Below are 22483 nucleotides of genomic sequence, written 5' to 3'. Positions count from 1 at the left end.
TTCTGGGATCCCTGTGTTTGGATATTTAAATGATCTATGCAGATAGGTTGAGTTAGATTATGTGCTACAGAAAAGTGAGGTTCTAGACAAAATAAACCTCTCTTTCTTTGGTCTCATAGAATACATAAAGTTCAAAAATACAGACAATGCCTTCTTTACCCCTGTATTCTGATTTACTGTTAAGGGCTTTTAATAGATATCTCTGTGCAATGCTTCAAGTGAATCATACTGTCACTCCACCTGGATTGTGATGGGTGACTACAAACAAAATTCAGAGCTCATTTGGCAGAGACAAAGAGTTATCTTATTGCCAACTACCAGAATCCGGGAAAAAAAAATGTTTGAACTAGAAGAAATCTTAAAAACTATGTAATCCAGTTCTATCGTTTTATGATTAAAGAAAATGAGTCTAAGGGAGGGATGGAATATGGAAGGCTCCAAGTTTAAGGTTTGCCCCCCCCCAAGCAAAATTTACCTTCTACTTTCTGTATGAGCTACCTTGATGATTATGGTTTGTATAAGTGGATTCTAAGTTAACTTAGAGCATGGTTTCTCAAGATGCTTTCCAGGGATTGCTGCCATTTGTTCCACATGTCTATTATGTGACAACATACATATTTCTGATGGTAGCATAATTGATAATTCAGGCTTCACTTTTATTCATGACCCAAAGCAATATCATTCTTCTCATTAATTCTAGGGAGTTGTTTTCCTGGGGTGAGTCCACAGGGGGTCATTGCTGCCTTCCCCCAACCCACGCTCCCCACCTGAGTAATCTCCCAATCCCACCACAGAAAAGGGGGAACTGTTGTTAGTATATTATAAAAAATCCCCCACAGAAAAATGTGGGCAGGGGATTTAAAATACAAGAGTCCTATTATTCACTTTTCCTATTATATACTTTCTTGTGGCTTCAAAATAATACAATCTTGGATGAAAGTTTAGCTATCAGCCCACAGGTGGGGGACTGTGGGCACAGCAGCCAATGGTTCTGGATATCACCTTGTTCTCTGTAAACATCAAGGGGCTCTATAAACTGATGCACTGAAGAAAAATTAAAATTTATATTATGGATAGGATAATATTCTTTCTTTAGACAACTCTACATTGTGAAAGGAAATCTTTTAAAAAATAAAAAGGTTGGTGCTTAAAGTACTGAATTTTCCCATTAAAAAAGTTTCCCCCAATTTAAGCTCTGTCTCAATCACTACAATGATCTGTAATGTCAAATATTACATTTCCTAGTGCTTCTCTTACCTGCAGTGCCAAACAACAGAGGAAAATAAAAAAAAAAAGAATCAGGCTAGCTTAGAAGTACATTAGAAGAGGAGACCCAGTGTATTAGAATTGTGAATATGCAGCAAATAAAATTTCACAGGAATCAGGAGGTTAATTGCCAAAGAAATTTAGAGGAAAAATCCTAGTGACAAAGCAAAGCTGAGATGGAAGTTTTTCCAGTAAGAATGGTTTTCGGTTTCTGAAGGGACAAACAGAGCGTTATACCATCACAAGAACTTTCCAAAATGGTGGTCAGAGTTCATTTGCTAAGGAACGTAGGGAAATCCCTCAATGCTATCCCAACAGCTGTTCCTGAGTCCCCCATCTGCAAGGTACAGATTTCACTCTGGGCTACTGAACTCAGACTAACTGAGACTTGGGAAAGTTGTGGTGATTATGAAACAAACTAAGGTTTTAAAACGTGGCCCCAAATGAAGATGCCAGTTAGCACTGTGTCATTAGACTTTTGAGTTCTGTTCTTAAAAAAAAAAAGTGTAATTGTTAGTAAGCATAATTGAAGAGAATGGATAGAAGAAACAAAAATGAAAGGCAAATGGAGAAGTAGAAATGTAATTTCTCTATTGTAATTCCACTTCTAATGGTTAAAAAATCAGGTATTGGGCTCTAATCAACTTGTATCTATGCCTCTGTTATGAGCCATTCTGGACACCCCTGTTTAGTTCCATCCTTTGATATCAGTTTCATGAGAGGAGGTCTTTTCTTCTTCTAGTTTACTCTTGTATCCCTGGAGCCTAGAACAGCACCTGGTACATGGCTCACTGAACATCTGCTGGATGAATGAGCCTTGGGGCCAGTTCTGACTTCTTTTTACATTTCTAACTCTTTTTCTGCCCAAGGGGTTCTGGGGACCAATGCTGCCCGAATTAATGAGAGTTTATGAGCAAGAATTTGAATCTTCCTGGTACTTTTTAAAGATGAATGCCTTCAAAAAGGAGCAAATATTCTCTAGTCAATTTGGGTAGAATCAAGAAAGCAGAAGTGTTCATCTCTAAGTGAGGTTGTTAGCTCTCCAAAAAGAATACATTTTTTGGAAGTCATATGCTGTGTGCATAACCTTTGAGTGAGCCAGTTTTAGTTTATGCCACAAGTGCATCAGTTATTTGTATCAGGATATAGAGTTGTGTCTTATTCTGTGGCTAAATAAAGCCAAGGGTGAAGGGGGCTCTCAGTATACAGAGGGGATTATGAGGAGTCTGTGTAATTTTTTGGCTGCTGCTTCTCATATAGCAGCTTCATTTGCAGAGCCTGACCCCAGGCTTTTCTAACTTACATGCATTTTTCTTTCTGATGCTAATAAATCAACCTTTTCCTTTGCATTTTTTGATGCATTTAGTTCAATGATGCTAAAGCAGTTTCAGCTCCTTTACAACCTGGACTTCAATATTATTAAACAGATTTTAGTCTTGCATCAAACAACTGAATGATAATAATAGTTAAGCGATATAATGCAGTGTGTTAGTGCCTAGCACATAGCAGACACCCAAGAATGGTAGCTATTACTTCAGTCATCACATCTACTCGAGGAAATAGTTACTGCTTTCTACACACTATAAATGATTTCTATATTTTAACTCTGTTTTGCTTATTTTACCAGCTTTACTGAAAATGATAGAGCTGAAAGGGCCTCAAAAGGCCATTTAAATCTAGCCTTCAGCCTCTAGGAAAGTCAGAGAGAAGTCACCCTTGGCAGGTGAGTGACTGCCCCTCTTTCCAAAGCCCCTCATTCAAACATGGTGTCTTAACCACCTGCTCTCAGTCCATTCCAATAGTAAATCAAACTTACGTTCAGAGAATTCTTACTTCAACCTAACCTCAAGTTTCCTACTATAATTACACCTCTTTCTTCTAATATGCAATTTTCCCCAGTAAAAATTTTTCACATACTTGAAGATAAACTCTTACCTTCCTTTCTCTAAGTGAAATAATTTTCAAATGCTTGGCTTTTTCATCTGGGGGCTACATTTTCCAACACCCGCTGCCCTGTGGGGCCCCCTTTGTGGCGTCCACACGAATGGAGGACCAACATGGCAGTCCTGAGCCCCTGGTGGTGTGTTTGGGAACGCTACATACCAAGATTTTAATCCTCAATCTGATTTAAAAAGCCATCCCTGGGATGACTTTTCCTTTATACAATTTGGGTCTTTACAAGACTGAGGAAGTCATAAAATCTGCCAATTGTTTTTCACTGTAACAGCCAGTTCTACCGTCTTCGGAAGTTCACAGGTCTTCTTGGCTCAGGGACCTTTAGACCCTGAAGCAATGCAGCGGGTAGTTGAGGAAGCACTAGCATAGCAAACCTGGGTTCAAGCCCTGAACTGCCACTTCTTAGCTGTGTGAACCTGGGCATAGCTTCTCTAGGCTCAGTTTACTTATCTTTCAGGTGAGAATAACAGTTCTCTCTCTCACCTGGGTACTACTTGTGAGGATTAACCAGGGTAATGCACATGCAAAAAAGGGCTTAGCATGTTGCTGGTACATAGTAATCAATATGATTATCATCATACTCTGCCAACCTAGAATCTGAATGTCTTCCAAACCACAATGATTTTGAAGGAAGGCAAGAATAGTTCTGTCTAGAAGCTTGTAGCCATGCGCAAACAAAATATTAATAATTGCCAGGTGAAAGGCTGACCCGCTTACCGCAAACGCACGCTTGACCGAGGGCACGTTGCTGAACGCAATGACCACCGGGATGATGTCCAGGGCGCTGAACTCCATGGCAGCCGTGGTGACGGACGGGGCGTCGGCGGACTGGCTGTTGCTGAAGAACGTGGCGATTCTTCGGGTGGTAGCCCCTGGAAGCGTCCGCTTGAACACGTTCCTGGAAATGAACCTCATGGCTTTGCCGATCTCCCTCACGCCCGAGGAGCTTTCATAGGGGATGGCTTCGATTTCCCTGAGCAGCCGGTGCTTGCTGTAGTTGTCGGAGAAGCGGATGAGGTGCCTGACGTGCGAGTTATAGGAGAGGACGGCGACGCGCGCGCCCACGGGGCAGCTGTGGTCCCGGACCCTGACGTCCTTCACCAGGGACGTCACCATCTCCTTCATCCGCTCAAATTCCTGCCTGCCGACGTCCCGGGACTGGTCTAGGGCGAACACCAGCTCGGTCGGGTGCACCGGGCACCCGGGAGCTCCTAAAGGGAGGGAACACGCGCCTTATCACCTAGCAGGCCTGCTTTTTTTTCTTTTCAAAGGATACGTGGAGAGCAAAATAATTTAAAGTAGTCAGATATTCAAACATTAAACAGTGACATATTAAAATTGAAATGCTAATAAATATTTTAAAGTATTAAAAGTCGAAGCCTTTAGTAGTTAAAAATGCTTTTCTAAAAACTGAGCTTGCCCTTTTAAATAATAACAAAAGAAGCAAGTCTATAATTCATTTTGCTTTTTAAATGAAATCTATGACTTAATAAATTCATTCTCAACAATGAAGAGCTCAGGGAATGTCCTTTTTAATTAATTAATTAATTAATTATTTGCATGGGCAGGCACCGGGAAGCAAACCTGGGTCTCCCACATGGCAGGCGAGAACTCTGCCTGCTGAACCACCATGGCCTGCCCAGAAATGTCCTTTTACTTAGGAGATTTGATCTGTAGTATCTTGCTTTATTGCTGGAATTTTACTCATTTAAACAAACTAAAACAGATACATTTTGCGACTTACTGGTGAAGTATTATGGGTGTTGAAAAGAAATGAGTGTGAAGGTATAAAGGCTCTGCTGATAATTTCAGAGAACTTAGAAGAGAACTGATACACGATGTACAGGACGAAGGGAGCAGGTAAGAAGTGCAGGGTAGTGGTCAGAGCTGGGCAGCTGGATTAGGGTACTGGGCCCACTACTCACTAGTCAGTGTCCTTGGCCAAGCTACCTATCCCCTCTCTGCTTAATTTCCTCGTCTGTATACTGGGAGTCATAATGTCACCCACTGCATAGGCCTGGGGTGAGGCGTAAATGAATCAGCACAGGCAAAGAACTTAGAACTGCGCCTGGCACATATATAGGTAAATGTTAGCAATTACGATTATAATTATTATTATAGACTTTTTTCATTGAGAGCGAGCAACTGTGTCTCTAAAAGGAGATGGATCAAGCTTAACTGGTTAATTTTTCTTTAACAGTTAAAACTTCAAGTCTACCCATTAAATATGCCTGACTCCTAGAGAAACTTTGAATTACACTTTTAAACTCTGTCATCACTGCAGGTTTATTCAGTGATCCTAATTCATTAGCCCTAATCCCAGTACTGTTCATTTATCATCGTTGGCAATTTTTATTTCTCTGATTATCTCAATAATGTACACATCTCCCATTAATTTATGAAGTATGGAGATAGGGACTGTCAGTCTCTCTCTTGATCTGCTGAGTTATTAGCAGTGATCTAGTAAATTCTGAATAAATGGCTAAAAAAATAACCAAAGAACAGCTCTCTGCAACAGATACAGGAAGAAGAGCAAAACTTGAATGATGGGTGAGATGCCTAGTGTTGGGATGTGGGTCGGTGAAAGGAAATCCCCAATGATGTGTTTCTCTTACAGGGATGCCTCCTCTCATTCAGATGCCAGCAAGTCCGACTCAGAGATGATAAATTCAAATTCAGCATGAAGCCTACCAAGCTCTGCACAAGCTAGCTGGGGAACTCGTGCCTGCTGGGGCTTTCCGGGGTAACTATGGAGGGAGCCCCCCTGCCACAGAGCCAGCTGAGCCTCACCCCTCTCAACAAGAGGTTTTTTTTTTTTATCTTCTTCCGGTCCTTGGTTCTATGAGCTTCTTAGGCAAAAGGAGTTAATGCCTAGCCAGTGAGAATAAATGTTCCAAGCTATTCACCTCAGTGGACACGGGAAATGATTTTTTGGTATTTGAGTTTAGTTTAGTGGGCTGAGCAGATACTTTAAAATTTTTTGAGGTTATGTCAATTTTACACTAAAAAAAAAAAAAAGAACAGGATTACAACCACACATGAAAGTGGGTCTGCTAGATTTTTGGTTGGGTCATTATTTGTACATGGGAACAAATGAAGAGCAAAGTTTGAGGTGTAATTTGGAGATAAAGGAAAAAAAAATCACAGTGCTTGGTTGAAGATATGAGTAGATTCAAATTTTCAGGAAAAACAACTAAAGCCTAATTCAGCTTGCAAAATATATCTCTGAAACCCGGCAGGTGCCAGGGACCCTGAGGACTCTGAAGTACGCTGGGCGGGAGTGCAGTGGTACTTAAGAGAGCCTCCTCAAGGGATGGCGTGCGAGGCAGACACCTAGCGTGGTGCTGTGGCCACAAACTGCACACAGATGACAGCTGCTTATCACAGAGCAGTGACAGCGAGGAGAGAGGGAGGCAAAGATCAACTCGAAGCCACTGCCACGGAACTAATGCACAACACCATCATCAATGCCTGGAACCCCTCACCAGCTTCCGAGCTAGGCTCTCGGGCTTCTACTCTTATCTCCCCTCCAACTACTCTCCCCAGAGCAGCCCAAGTAAGTTTTAAAACACTGTATAGCAGATCACTCTCCTCCCTTTAACATTTCAATAAATTCTTCCATATCCTTTCATCACAAGTCAAATAAAATCCAGCCTCCATCATAACCTGCAAAGCTAGGCTGATCCGGCCCCTGACCACTTTTCCATCTCTTCATGTGCCAATCTCTCCTTCCCCTGCTATGCCTTGGTCACACTGGCTTCTGTCCATTGCTATAAGATACCTGGCTCTGTCCTTTCTCATGGTCTTTGCACTTGCATTTCCCTCTGCCTGGCCCTGGCAAAGCTGACTTTGTATTCTTTGGCCCAGACTTCAATGTCACGGCCTCCAAGAGGACCCCTCCATCCCAAAGCATCTCTCCCTCCCCTAACATTATTCCATGACAGCACATCCTATTCTTCATCTCTTTCACAAAACCTATAGGATTCTGTATTTTTTTTCTTTATTATCTATCCCTGCCCCCCACTAGAATGAAAGTTCCTGAGGGCAGGAACCATGTCCATTTTTAATTCAGCGCTGTGTCCACTGTGCCCAGGATAGAGCCTGGCTTTCCATAAACAATTGTTGAATGAATGAACACGCAATCAGAGGGTTCGGTTATGGCAGATTTATAGGAAACCATCATGGAATAAGCATTTGTAAAATAGCTAAAAATTAGCACTGAAAGGTATTAAGATAATTTATCAATTAACACCAGGCCTGAGCTCTGTGGGTTGCAGCACTACCTGAGGCTGCACACGTAGCTCAGTTCAGATCTGCACATTCCTACTTTTATCTCCACACTTTTGCCCCCTGCATTTTAATCTCTAACCACTGGACTTTGGAGATGATATGACAAATGAAGAGAGAAAGAGAGAGAAAATGAAAGGAGGGAGAGATATTCCCCCCAAGTCTAACAGTCACAAAAATGGTGACGTTAGTCATTAAAATGTTAATAATAACAAAAAAGCAAAACAGTTGGTTAAGAAATAGCTGTGAAACTCAGTTACAATTCAGTGATTTATTGGAGACAGGTCTGTGCTACCAGTAAGAGGCAGCAAAGACACCTCAGATAAAATTTATATCATTTGGCAGGCAACGGGTTCTAACTCAGCCTTCCAGATGTAAGATGTTTTAGAGCTTGATTAAAACATGCTGTAAATAAAGATTACTTACCATACCCGCCAGCTGAGGAAGAAGAACAAAGGAGACTGGGTTATTATTTGGTAGGAGAACAGAGTTTGTATTGTGTAAGAAGGTCACGGCAGCCGAGTCTCTGCCCTGTGTTTTTTGTAGATGACCCCAAAATGAAGACAGGCTTTGGAGAATTTGCAGACTAATATCTTGGTAAAAAAGAAAACACTGTTTCTTCCATAGGGAATGGGAAGGGAGAAGCCATGAGACACTGCACAGCCATAAATCAGCCGCCTGCCGCCAGCTGTCACAGGCAAAAACCCCACGTGCCTGGGAGGGAACCCTGTGTTGCAGGGAGATGCAATGATTTTGGAAAGCTAAAGGGTTCAAACTTCTCTTTACTTTGAATACACTTCCACTTTCCCCTTGTAGATATCTACAACTCCCAATTTGATCTGCACACACACGTGTACACCACATATGTGCATGTCTGTCTGAGTGTGTATTCTAAACATCAGAGGTGGATTCACTGAGGAAAACAAAGCTTAAGCTTTAGAGACACACTGTACAATATGGCAGCCACTAGCTACACATAGCTATTTAACTGAAATTAAACAAAATTAAAATTCAGCTTCTCAGGGCACTAGCCACATTTCAAGTGCTCACTAGTCACAGTGGCTGGTGGCCATTGTCCTGGACAATTCACTGGAATACTTCCATCACTGTAAAAAGTTCTATTGGGTCTCTTACGTGCAATGGACCCTTGAAAGACCCAGGGAGGGGCCCTAGCCGTGTTCTCCCCTGATCAGGTGCTTATGTAAAATATGTAGAAGTCATTGGTTGTTTTTTTTTTTTTTCCTTGTTATAAATACCACTTATTTTTGAAATCATTTTGTACCTACTTTTGGATTTGTGCTTTGGTATTGGGCTTCTTAAATTTGAAAAGATCTGGCCCCATTTCCCTTGGATCTACCCTTGAGTTAATTATAGTTCACAGGGCTACAATATCAGAGAGCTACTGTGATAATTCAGCCCCAAAGCAACCAATCTCCATGACCCAATGCATATATTTTGATTCTCATTACAGTTCCAGTCACCTACAAAGAAGGCAAGAGTTAAGACTGACTTTACATTCAATGCTTTTCTAAATCTTTGTCTTTGAGACCAAAGCTCTTTACAGAAATGGGCTCTAATGTGTCTATTTTTCTCTCTCTAAATGCCTGAGGAAATATTTGACTTTTCCTTTCAGTCATGTTATTTACCTGGGAGGTCATCAAGCATTTGTCAATGAACATTGAATAGTCCACTCTCTCCTACTTTGTACATGGAATTCTTTTGATGATACTAAAACATATTTCAATAAAAGAGGGAGCTATAAGCATCATAAAACAAATTCAAAAGAACATTTCCCAAATCAAAATGACTTTCTGCTTTTACATTTTTGAGAGGAAGAAAAAAATATATATGGGCAGAATGAGTCATTTTACAAGTGAATCAACCAGTCAGTCCATCTGAAAGTAATCAAACACACCCCCTTCTAGGAAACAAATAATGACCGATAAGCCAAAGTCAGGCTCCATCCACTGGCTCACCCTGCTATCGTTTCTGCCTCTTTCATATCCAATAAATTCAACCCTGTCAATTACTTCAGGTGTTAATACACACTTGAAAAAAATTTCAGGGTGACACTCCATTGATTGATTCTGCCATCAGGAGAGTTCTGATCTCATAGCTCAATTTTCCCTAGATTAAAAGCACTAGACATATTATTACTTAATTCTTAGAACAGGTTCAAACAGACATGTTGGCAGTCAGAAGGAGTTAATAGTCACCGACTGATGTTGACTCAAAATATTTGCAGTGACATCTCTAATCTCATGAAAGTGGCCGGCAAATGGTCTCAATCCTGAGTGCAGAATTTGCTGCCTTCTTTCTATGAATACTGCAAACTTGGGGGATCATTTTAAGCAGAGTACTTACGACTGTAGTCCCGCACATACTGAATAAGCTCACATGTCTGCAGTCCAAAAAACAAAACAGAAAAAATTAACCAGCAGACTGCTTGATCCTGAAGTTTAAAAGTAAATAAATATAATAGAGTGCTCAGAGCACTCTGTTGGAATTTGGAAATACATACGGAAAATGAAGCCCATCCTTTGGCCCCTTTCACACCCTAGGGAAGCAAAGAAATGTGGGATTAGCGGCTCTGGACATACACATCATTAGCCAGAAGCATGCTAAAACTCAAACTCCTGAAGAAAATAAGTTCCATGTAAATGCAGTTTTTGATCATTTATTTGCTGTTTATTATTTTCTTCTCACCTCCATTTATTCACTGTTCACTTACTGAATGTAAGAAGAGGGAAAGAACTGAACAAATAAAATTCACTAATTGACATCTCATTTTTGTCTAATACTTTTAACTTCCCCTCTTAATCCACCCTACCTCCCAAGAGATGGCAGTTAATATTTAATCGGCATTTTCCCCTCCACTCTCTGACCACATGGTGATAAAACAGTGAAAATAGTTGCCAATAGTTGCAGAGACAGGAGTCATATACGGTTGGACAAAGAGAGCGCGACGCAGTGACTTTTCAAGTAGGAAATGACCTGCTGTGCTTTATGACTTGCAACTTACCTTGCGTCCTGGAAGACCTGGCTCCCCAGGGGATCCCATATCTCCTGGAAGCCCCGCAGATGGCTGGAAGCAGAATTTATTTATTTTTAAATTATATTTACACATGTGTATGTGTGTTGTGTTTCAGATTTCAAAAATAATACAACTTCATTTTAGAAATGTAAGAGATTTCCAGGAACACACAGAAGAAAAAAAAATCTCCAGCACTTCTCCCCAAAATAATCCTCATTAACATTTTGCTGTCTTTTCTGCTAATCCCTTTTTCTTTTTTCTTTTGGTATTAAGCTATATACTGGTTTTCTTTACTTATTTGGATCATCATTTTTGTTGCCTTCTGAACCAAAATCTTATGCACATTTTCATGTTACTAAACATTTGTTTGCAAAATTATTTTTCATGGCTGCAGAGTATTCTATTATATGGCTGCACGGTGATTAATTTATACAATCCTTTATCCTTGCCATGTAGGTATGCCATTTAGTTATATGCATAATTCGAATTATTTCCTCAGAGAAGATTGCTAGACTAGAATTGTGAAGTCAAAAGAGAGTTTTTTTTTCTAAATGAGGTGGTAGGCAACTAAACTGAAAAACAACCGAATATCCCAGGAAAGCAAAAATTAAAATACAGAAACTCCTGAAACCACAAAAATCAAAACATTTAATAGCAGGCTGGGAATATTTGTAGTGAAATGGGGAATAACAAGAGGAATAACAATTTGTGGACTCCTTACTATATGTCAGAAGTTTTTCCATGTGCACTTAACCTATAATTTATCATAAAAAAGGGCTAGAATTTGGCTAAAAATATTGGGGCAATATTACTTTCTTCATTCTAAATCCATGGGATTTAACAACCTTTAAATGAATAAAAACTGAAGTTGTTCCAAATCAACTTGATTTGCAGAAAGCATTGCTTACTGAACAGCAAGTGATTATTGAGGTCTTTTGGGTATTCCAGTGATATTCACCATGTACTGCATTGAGTGCACAAAAATTTGCTGACTATATTTTATTTAGAAGACGCAGGTTAAACTCCTAAGAAAAAACCTGGCAGACTGAACATATGCATCGACTTTTGCTCTCTCCCAATATCCTACTGAAATGACAGTAAATAGATTTTTTTAAGGCATAAAACAACAAGAATGGGGAAAATGAAAAAGGAACCAATGTTTCTTATACCAGATTTTCCCAAAAGGCTCAGGAATTGGCAGCAATGGGTACTTCTAGAAGTGGAGATGAGGGAGAGAGATGAAATTAGGAGGACTGGTTGAAAATCTCCTTAGGATTCCCCAAACACACTGCATTCTCTATTGTTGGGTGACTATTTCTTCTCCCATTCTAGCAACAGCAGAAAAACTGATGCATGTAGACTAGGGGATTTGAGGCAAATTGAGGGCCAGTGGTACTATACTGAAATCAGGGAGCTAAAAATGAAACATGTGCAATATATGTGAGACCCCTCCTCAGCTCTCATGTTCCATGCTGCTCTTGGAAAAGCAGGCAGCCAGGCCATGACCCTCCAGACAAGAAATTTGAAAGCATCTTCTCAAGGGAATCTGACCAAAGAAGGAAGACTTAAAGAAAGTGATATCAAGGGGTTTGTTATAGAAAGAGCTGGGTCAGATCACTCTCCAGTGAAATTTGTACTTGACACACCCAACCCGTATACTCAGGGATTCCAGTCAGCCTTTCTGTCCTTGATTCTTAAATATGAAGAGTTAGCTCATTCCCAAGACATGTGAGAAACAGGTACCAAAACAGAAAAACAAACAGTGTGCAGGAAACAGACTTTGCTGGGCAAAGAAGACTTTAAAAATACTCATTTCTATCCTCAGAGAGTTAAAAGAAAATGTTTCGACCCTGAAATGAAAACAGGAAACTCTGAAAAGGAACATTCAGAAAATAAAACTGAACTCTTGAAAATTAAAATATGACAGATGGGTTGTAAGATAAAATCAAGGAAATCCCCAAGGAAGTTGAGCAAAAGGACAAAGACCTGGAAGACAGGAGAGAAGAGATAAGAAAATTAGAGGGCTAACCCAATGCGCCAAGTAATAGGTATTCCAAGGGAACAGAGAAAACAGAGACGAAATCATCAAAAGAATGAAAATTTCCCTGAACTGAAGGATATGTGTTTCCAGGCTCTAAGAGCCCATTTTGTGCCTGGGAAAATGGGGCAAAAATAAACCTGCGCCAGAGCATAAAAGCTCTAAAATATCAGGGCACTAGGAACAGAGAGAAGATCTAATGAGCAGCCAGAGGCCACTGGTCACACAGAAAAAATCAAGAAATAGAATAGCTTCGAACCTTCTAGTGCAACAAAAGAAGGTAGAAAACAATGGAGAAATAATGGCCTTTAAAAGTCTGAGGAATTCCAACCAAAAATGTGTATTAGCCAAACTACCAGTCACGTGTGGAAGGCAGAATAAAGACATTTTCAAATGTTGGTGATATATATATATATACATATATATTATATATATAAAATGTACCTCTTAGGCATCCCTTTTTAGCAGGCTATTGGAAGAATGTTCTTGAAACATGGGAGAAATCTAAGAGAAAGGAAAACTTGGGAATGGGGAAGAGATCCAACACAAAAGAGAGGCAAAGAGACCCCCCAGCCACTTAAATATTCAGTGACAACATGAAATCTGTGGATCAGGTCGGACAGATCAGAAGACTCTGGGTCAGGATTAAATTTGATAGAATACCTGTTGCATCTAAATATCTTGAGAAGGGATTTGAATAAATGGCAAATTTAGAAAGGTCAATCATCAACGTCTATAGCAGGAAGACAGTTTGTAATACCTAAAACTTAAAAATAAAGGAGTAGGAATACAAGTATGATATTCAGAAACACATTATCAGTTCTAAAACAATCAGTTAAGAAATGAAAGTAGTTTCTGGGAGAAAGAAATGGGAGGAGGTGAGAGGGCCAGGTTTTCATAACACACCTTGTGAAATATTTGATTTTTTAAACCAGTGGTTCTCTACTAGAGGGACTTAGTCCTCCAAGGGACGTATGGCAATGTCTGGAGGCACTTCTGATCACCATAACTGGTAGTGAGGATTGCTACTGCCGTCTAGTAGGTAGATGACAGTGACGCTGCTCAACATCCTACAACGCAAGGGACAACTCCACACCACAAAGCATCTCAACCCAAATTGTAAATAAACAGTGCTGAGGCTGGGAAACCCTGCTTTACAATTGTATGCATGAGTACAGTTGATTAAAAAATATAAATCCATATAGACAAACATATAAAACACAAAATAATGCAAGTTAAAAATCATGACAAATTTTAAAGATTGCTTTCGTTAGGAAAAAAATTAAGGTGAAGATTTAGAGGACTTAAAACTAGGAATGCAATCGTTCTGACAGACCTGAAGACGCATTCAGAATTCACAGCAAAGTTTTACCAAAATCTTCTAATGGAAACTTCAGCTTTTTTTTTGGGGGGGGGGGAGGGATGGGAGGGTGGGGGAAAGCTGGTGTTTTTCAGGGTCTAAACTTCAACTTCAAATCAGAGAGTACTTCATGTAGGGGTGGAAAAAAATAAACACTTTTTAAAAAGTGACAAATTATCCAACATGGGGAGAAAAAAGAAATTCAAATATTCCCAAAGGCTGAGAGAATAAGTTTATATATTTCCCATTAGCTTGTTTTTTACAAAAATGATTAATGTACGTTTGGAGGGAGAGAACTCAGCAAATTGCTGAATTTGCTAGCACACTTCCAGTGTTCACTGTTAAATTACTTCATTAACATGCCAAAGGAAATGATCCAGAGATACTTCATTACAGATGACATGTGGATTAATTTGAAAGTCTTTTCCAATTATTTTTATAATTATATCAGTCTTTTTTTTTTTGCACAAGCATAATGTTAAAGGATAGACAATCTAAAGCTTGTATGAGGAAACAAATAATAGCTGGGAATCAGTCCTTTTGGGGAGAAGAAGGGAGAGAAAGAGAATTTCCTTTCTCTGTCCACAAAAATAATCTCTATGCTTAAAGTTCTCATTAGAGTTTGTAGGCCTGGGGGGAACAAGATCAAAGTAAAATTAACCGTGATGACAGAACTGGAAATAAACTGCAAACATACATTTTTTACCAGGTATCTTTAAATGCTGATTGGCATGGTATTAACACCAGATTGCCTGGTCAATGCTGTTTTGAAGTAAAGAGGCAAAGAATGTGTTTAGAGATCACTATCATAAGAGCCTCTTTTGTATAAGTTAATCATCTTATTTGCACACAGTCTACATATATAAAGAGTTAGCAAATGCAAAAAATGTATTTTTAATCTACAGGAACCCAAGGCGAGCTCAGGAGGCTGGTGGCCATGGAATGGATTGGAGACACATGTTTGCTCCAAGTGATCAAAGCACAAGGCGATGCCCAAGTCCCTCCGTGGATCAATAAGACATATTTAGCTCCTTTTTGAGCTAAATGAGAATATCTTTGAGTGTATACCTCATTAAAAGTCAGTTTACCCAAACCTTAACAGTGAAGATAAGAGGTCAGTGGTCATTCAGGTACAACTAAAATTGCCAGAGATGGGATCAAACTGACCATATTCTGGCAATGCCAAATTGGGACCATGAGGATTCCTTAAAAATTTTATTTTTTGGTGTCATGATTGTTACCTTGACAGCCAGAAGAGATGTACTCATTCATTAAAAGTGGACAGTTCCTTGCCTTCTTGCTGGCAATAGGGGATGAGTAATACATATATTTTCCCTTCCCCAAATCTGTCTTACAAAAAAGTACACAAATTTAACAAGTCTGGAGAGAACAACTGACAACCCAAATGCTTGTAAAATGCATGAAGATGACTTTCCAAAGTAGCTAAGGTGGTAAAACGTGGGAATCTAAGCTTACCGTTTTGCCTCTAGCTCCTTTGGGTCCTATCTCTCCTGGATCACCAGTGTCCCCGATCTCACCCTAAAGAAGTTCAGAAAAATAAAATGGTTATGATGATCAAAGGACTATATGTCAATGTTTCTTTATTTTTTAAAAAACAGACTCCCACATGAAGATTGTTTTAATAAACATTTTTGCCTTTAACAGAATACTTTGAAATGCCTTTTGCACGTGTGCGTGCAGTTTTATAGGTCTCTGCAGAGCACACTGCAACTCATTGTTTTACTTTCTCTCCCCAACCAGAACACAGGCTCCCTGGAGACATGAACCGTGCCCCTTATTTTGTCACCTGTCCCAAACACTCAGTTCAGTATATTTCTAGAAAGAATGAAAGCCTTAAGGTGGAAGACATCATTACTAACATATTATCTAAAGGCAATTTATAAACACATGGAAAACCAAACCAGCAGAAATCAGATCATTTTGCTTTTCTTTACATTTTGCTTTCCTTTGAAGAAGAAAATTCACTGTGACAGAGGGGATGGTGTACATTTGAGAAGAAAACTTTTTATAAAGATGATCTTTCTTCCTTTGCCCACAAATTTAAAAACAGGAAATGGAATACTTTTAAACATCACACACATCCCAAACAACTGTGAAATCTTAAAAAGTAGGGAAAAAAAAGTCACATCTTTCTTTCTTCCCTCCTTTCCTCCACAAAGTTGGAACATTTATTTATAACTAACTATTCTTCCATTGTCCTAGGAAACATGTCATAAGCTCAGCCTGATAAGTTATTGAGTATTTCTGAGTGATCTCTAGTTAATATACAAAGTACACGGTACCTTAGGTCCACTCTCTCCAGGGAATCCTTCTTGTCCCTATAATTGAAAAGTAAATATGCACACATCATCCAAATAGATTCATATTGACCTAATTTTACCTGCTGCCTTTAGTTTTAGTACTTTTGAACCAAGGACGTTCTAAAACAATCAGAAACTGAGAACTATTTAAGAAACTAACTTCAATGTTTACATCAAACAATATACTTGTTTCATCAAAATACTGTACCGACCTAAGTAGCTAAATGTACACATCTGAGGAGCTACAAGTCTGTTCTCCTATTTTAGCCATATAACAGGATAGACAGTCATTTGGCAATGTATTTCTGAAGCAGTCTTCTTAAAACATTTTCATGGAGAACTTTGGGAAGTCTATATAGCCTGCATTTAATCATTCATTTTCTGGTCCTCTGTTTACCTTACTTTGATCAAAGACTATATTTGAAGATGTATGACAGCTCCTATTTGATGAAAAATACATGTGTTTTATTTAAAATAAAGTTTATGAATAGTAATATATCTTCAAACACATGTAAAATACAAAAGCATGGAAACAAGAAAAACCACCCAAATCTTACCCTCCAGAACCACTATAAATATTTTGTCATTTTTTTTTTTTTAGCTTTTAAAAAATGCAGTCTAGCACATTTTGGGGTAGATGTTTTTCTGATTATGTTGTGATGTTTAAAAAACTTGATAGTGTTACTTGATAAATTCTCCACATAATTTAACTCTTCATATGCATTCCTTTAAAAGGATGGCTAGTGGGTGGGCCATGGTAGCTCAGTGGCAGAGTTCTTGCCTGCCATGCTGGAGACCCGGGTTCAATTCCCGGTGCCTGCCCATGCAAAAGAAAAAAAAAAAAAAAAAGACGGCTAGTATTCCAGTGCCACAGATACTTAATATTTACTCTATTATGGGACATTTAGATTATTTTCCATTATTCCTTATTCTAATGAAAATTTCACTAGACATCATTCATTCATTTTCTTTCTTAAACATTTTTTAAAGTTTTGTTTGTTTGTTTATTCTTCCATCATTCCCATTGGAATTCCACTTGGATTAATTCTTTATAATGTTTTAGAATTTCCAAGATGAATTTAGTATGTTTCTCCATTTATTGAACTTCTCTTTTGTGTTTCAGTAAGTACTTGTCATCAGCCTCACACGTGTTACAGAAAGGACATCCTTGACTATTTTATGGTTTTGTGGATGTTGTAATTACGATTGGGGTTTTGCATTGTGATGTCTAAGTGGTCACTGTTGATATACAGAAGACTTTGGTAAATGTATCTAAATTCTTTCCAGCCACTTAAATATTCAGTGACAATACAAAGTTATCTTTCTGATGTAAAGTTAAAAGGTTTTATTTTATAAGTTACTGTTTGGCCCAAAGTATTTAGAAAAGTCTTGTAAAACATCTCACTAATGACTAAAGCAAACACAATAAGAGAACACATTTTGGCATGTCTCCCTGAGTGAACAAGAGACACAGTTGCTAAGATTAGATGCGCTGTTCAGGCTGAAACAAATCAGGCCCCGACCACACGCTTCTGCAAAGAACAGAGAAACCATTTTCAAGTTTCAGTTGTTGTCTGTACCTTAAACCAGCAACCCTTTTTCTCCTCCACTACATTCTCTGTGGGGATTCAGTAAATGAATTAACATATATTTCTACATGTCTGATGCCTTAGTCACTGCCTGCCTTTTTTTTCCCTCTTAAATGTGGCAACAACAACAAAACAAGTAACAGAAAAAAATAAATGAAAGATGTTTGGTTTCCTATAGATGTAACTTACCTTTGTTCCTTTACTTCCAATACTACCATAACCTGGGCTGCCGTAGTCACCCTGGAAACAAAGCAATTAATTATAAACATCCTAGTCTACAAGGAAAGGCAGGCTTGTTTGCAAGAGGACAAGGCTTTATGGTTTGTTGATTAGGGAAACCAGGAAGCGGGATCCTCCCTCTGTGACATGTCACGGACATTTTGTGACAATGACACTTAAGGACAACTGTCAATAACAGATACAGATAATGCACTGTCCCTTCATCTTATCTGTAAAAGGGGAAATAATAATTATACTTACTCATAGTATTATTGTGAGGATTAAATAAAATGGTAGTATTACTTCTGGAGAACACTTGTATCTTAATCCCTTAGCTCTAATCTATTTATCAGTTTGCCAGATTAAAAACAAGGCCTCCTAAAGGCCTGGGCACTGGCTGCCGACCCTTGCAGGAGGTCTTAGTGAGAAGCCTTGAGCTTTGGGAGCAGGATGGGATGTGTCTCTGATGAAGAGGTTCTGATGGGAGGAAATATTGAAAGAAGGGTTATGGGGATGCTTAAGACAAATTTGGTTCCTTTTACAGCTTGGCTTCAAGAATTCCTGGCCATGATGTTTGCACCTGGGAAACTGCCACCATAGAAAGGCTGGCCAAGGAATTACCCAAGACGAGGATAATATCTCCCTATTTCTAGAAAACTATAAAACTGGCTTGGTATGACATCTTTAAAATGCTCTTCAGAGAGCCACTCCAGACATCCATGGAACTAAAAGATCCCAAGAGCCACATCAAAAGTAGTAATAAAATACAAACCGGCATTCCCCGAGGACCTGGAAAGCCAGCAGCTCCTTTTTCCCCCAGATCTCCAGGTTCTCCCTGTCAAACAGAATAAAATAAGTTCACATTTGGTTGTTTTAATCATGGAAACTGGAAACAATGGCACTAAGGCAACATTCGGCTGCTCCACGTGTAAAACACACAACTTCAATGGGTTTATGTCAGTTATACAAGAGGAAGTGATGCTGCCAGCTCGCTAGGTCTCCTCCATTGAGGAAGCTTTGGCAAGTCTGATTAATTGTTTACAAGTTGCCATTTTAACAGCATAGCGACTTGAACGGCAACCTTGGAAATGTCTTACCATGAACTGAAGAAGCTCTGCATTGTTTTAACAAAATGCAAGAAAATTATTTTTCATGATCATCCATGTAATTAAACTGGCTGGTGCAAAGACAGCAGATTTCTTAATCTTGTTTTCAGGATTTAAGTGTGAATCAAGATAACCAAGTGGGCATGACATCCCTGGCAATAGTTTCTGACTTTTGACTAGCATGTGGTCTACTGGGGGTATGGTCGGGAAGTGTTATGTTTAGGAAGATCCGGCTACATGGGAAAAATGAATGGGTTTACAAAGCAAAGTTAACTCCTCCTTTTTTTTCTTCAAATTAACTTTCAATTTTGAAAGAGTTTTAGTTCTACAGAAAAGTTTGCAGAGTATAGAGAGCTCCCGTATATCCCCTATCCAATCTCCCCTTTCGCTAACCTTTTACATTATTTAGTATGGCATGTGTATCATAACAATTAACCAATATTGATACTTTTTTTTTTAACTAAAGCCCATACTTTATTCAAATTTCCTAGATTTTTACCTAATGGCATTTTTCCTGCTCCAAAATGCTATAATTTAGTTGTCTTGACTCCTCAGGCTCCTCTAGACTGTGACAGTTTCTCTGGCTTTCCTTGTTTGTGGTGCCCTTCACAGTTTTGAGGAATACTGGTCAGGTATTTTGTAGAATGTCCCTTATTTGGGGTAAATTTGGTATTTTTGTCATGATTAGACTGCATTATGAGTTTTGGGGAGGAAGACCATAGAGACACAGTGGCATTTTCATCACATCATATCAAGGATATATACTGTCAACACGGCTTATTCTTACTGATGTTGGCTTGGATTGCCTGGTTGAGGTAGTGTTTGTCAAGTTTCCACTATCAAGTTACTCCTTCCTCCCCACTTCCATAGTGTGCTGTTTGGAAGGAAGAGATGGAAATGTGTGTGTAGTCCATACATAAGGGGTGGGAGCTTTTAACTCCTTTTTTAAGGCTAGAAAGGCAACACAAGAAGTGTGAGAAGTGCAAAGGGACAAGTATCCACCAGCACTGATCCCTGGGGGTGAAACAGGGTAGGGTTCCATGGAAAGGAAGCAGGATATCATAGGTGTTGATACCTTCCTTTCAGAGCAATGGCTCTCAAAGTTGTGTTCTCGGGACTACCTGCTGACAGTCAATCAATGAACATGGGGTTCATGTATAGAAGGAAATTCCTGGACCCCATTGGAATCCATAGCTGGTAGTGGGGCCCCTTCAAAAATGCCTTTTAAAATAAACAACTCAGCTGATTTTTATGTGTACTGAATGAAATATGAGAATGTCTGCTTTAAGGTAGGGAAACAAGAAGCCAGATGGTTTGTCCAAGGACAAATAGCTGCTAGATCCAGGCATTTAGCCCTGGACTAATTGCTGGATTGCTTACTTCCTTGGGAACTTAAGCTTTCTGGAGTAAACTAGGGGTGTGTGTTTGGTGTTCATTTCCCTTAATGAGGAGTAAAGAGGGCTCAATCCATCCTGGGTTGCCCAAGGTATTTGGGTTTGCTTTGCAACACTTATCTCCCCTTCTCCCCTGCCCCCACCCAGTTTAAAAGTCCCTTTAAAAAAAAATAATGACCTTTCTTGGTATAATTACCTTGCTCACACCTATCTCCTTCCACACTCTCTGTATATCCTTCTCTTGGTCCCTTCTGTTTTCCTCTATGCTGTACCTTAATTTCACATGCAAAACTTCCCCTTATACCTATGACATCTGACACTCACATACTTCCTTACTATTTGATTCTGAGTGTCTCAGAATCCCTGATACAACTTCTCCAGCACTCTTCTCTTCCCACTTCCCCAGCCTCCAAGGGCCGGAAGACAGCATTGTTTCTGCTCCAAGCTTTCCTTTCCAGATCATCATTGTAACACCACGTGCCCAAATAATTTCTTCCATCTGAAGTTGATTACTTTTGTTTTCCATGTATCCCATTTCATTCTCCAATCAACCGTCTTTGCAACACTCAGCTGCCACCATCCCAGCTCTTGTAAACAGTTCTTCACTACAAAGTGAATCCCTCTTCTAGTCCCCTGAATTTCTTTCTTTCTGTCAAGAGATTTCTCCACTCATTATGCACCCTTTCTTAAATCTTCAACCTCTTCTCTTCCCCCTGATTTTCTCTTCTCTGCTCACGAACACACTGCACTTTTTTTTTTTAAATCATTAAAAACACCCCTCCAAACTTTCCTAGACCTTGTTGCTCTCTCTTTCCTCCCCTTCAAAGCCTAGTCTCTCCAAAGAGTAGTTTACAATCCTGGTTCCTTCCTCACTAACACATTGTTCAGCTGTCTTTTCCTTCTCATTTGTCACTCTTTCAAAACTGTTCTTTGGAGGCCCATGGCCACCAGATGCCATCGCGTCACCCTCCCCACCTTTCTGTACCAGGTGAAACTCTTGACTTCTTCTTGAAATTTTTTTCTCAGCATCCAGATACCTTCTCATTCCTTCTTCTTCCTTTCTAATAATTTATGGTCTGTTTCTTCTTCTCCTTCTTACAAGTAGGCATCTCCTAGAGTATTTTTGAAAATTCAGATGACTTTGAAACCTGCCTTTCTAGTCCCCCTCAAACTCTAACCTCCACTCCCAAACCACGTGGTTTTCCTCATGGTTTCGCTATTGCTGTGACAGCGCTATTCCTCATGCTGAAAGCCCCGGCGTCTTTCAGCCTTCTCCTCTCTCCCTCGATGCTCTATCAGAGGAGTCCTACTGAATTATCACAGGCTCCTGTTTGTCCCATCCCTGTTAAGACCCTCAGTCATCACTTACCCTGAACACCATGGGAACCCACCAGTGACCTACTAGCTTCTAATACCTCAGGCTTCAAAATACTTCTATACTGGGCTACTCATAATCTTCTGAAAGTCTGCTTGTATTCATCCATTCCATCTGAAACTTTAAATACCACGGTACTGGCTACTGAACAAAGTCACCTCACCACAGGTCGTCTTTGTCTTTATGTACCGGCTAGACAGGATCATTTTTCATTCCCAGGATTTTCCAACCCTGTGCCTTCCTTCACACGGTTTCTTCTACCTGAAATTCCCCATTCCTCATCCCTTCTTGCCCAAACATTTCTTCTCCTCTAAGGCCGGCTTCAAAGTCTGCATCCTCTGTGATGCCTCTTCTTCCAACCCAGCAGTGGCACTGCATTTAAAACTCCATTGCAGCCCCTTTTCCCAGTCAACTTTGCTCCATAGATTATAGTCTTGAAAATAGTCTGAATTCTGTGTGTATGGGGGTGGGGTGGGGGTGGGGGGGTGAGGATGGGTTGAGTTCATCTCCAATTTATCATTACATCACCTAGAAATTC

At 39.6% G+C, this 22483-nt stretch overlaps 1 protein-coding gene across 1 annotated transcript in view; it reads right to left on the bottom strand.

Annotated features, from left to right (window-relative positions):
- Positions 1-22483, bottom strand: part of COL6A6 (collagen type VI alpha 6 chain) — a 154837-nt gene that overhangs the window by 25640 nt on the left and 106714 nt on the right. The window contains exons 25-33 of the mRNA XM_077130094.1: positions 18843-18905; positions 18041-18091; positions 16245-16280; positions 15418-15480; positions 10532-10594; positions 10031-10066; positions 9874-9910; positions 7936-7947; positions 3940-4433 (exon numbers count right to left, since the gene is read on the bottom strand). Coding sequence (XP_076986209.1) covers positions 3940-4433; positions 7936-7947; positions 9874-9910; positions 10031-10066; positions 10532-10594; positions 15418-15480; positions 16245-16280; positions 18041-18091; positions 18843-18905 — 855 coding nt within the window. The remainder of the gene's footprint in view (positions 1-3939; positions 4434-7935; positions 7948-9873; positions 9911-10030; positions 10067-10531; positions 10595-15417; positions 15481-16244; positions 16281-18040; positions 18092-18842; positions 18906-22483) is intronic.

The sequence above is a fragment of the Tamandua tetradactyla genome, chromosome 15 (assembly GCF_023851605.1).
Source record: "Tamandua tetradactyla isolate mTamTet1 chromosome 15, mTamTet1.pri, whole genome shotgun sequence".
Lineage (NCBI taxonomy): Eukaryota > Metazoa > Chordata > Mammalia > Pilosa > Myrmecophagidae > Tamandua > Tamandua tetradactyla.
The sequence above is the reverse complement of the archived record's forward strand: the minus strand, read 5'-3'. Positions and strand labels throughout refer to the sequence as shown.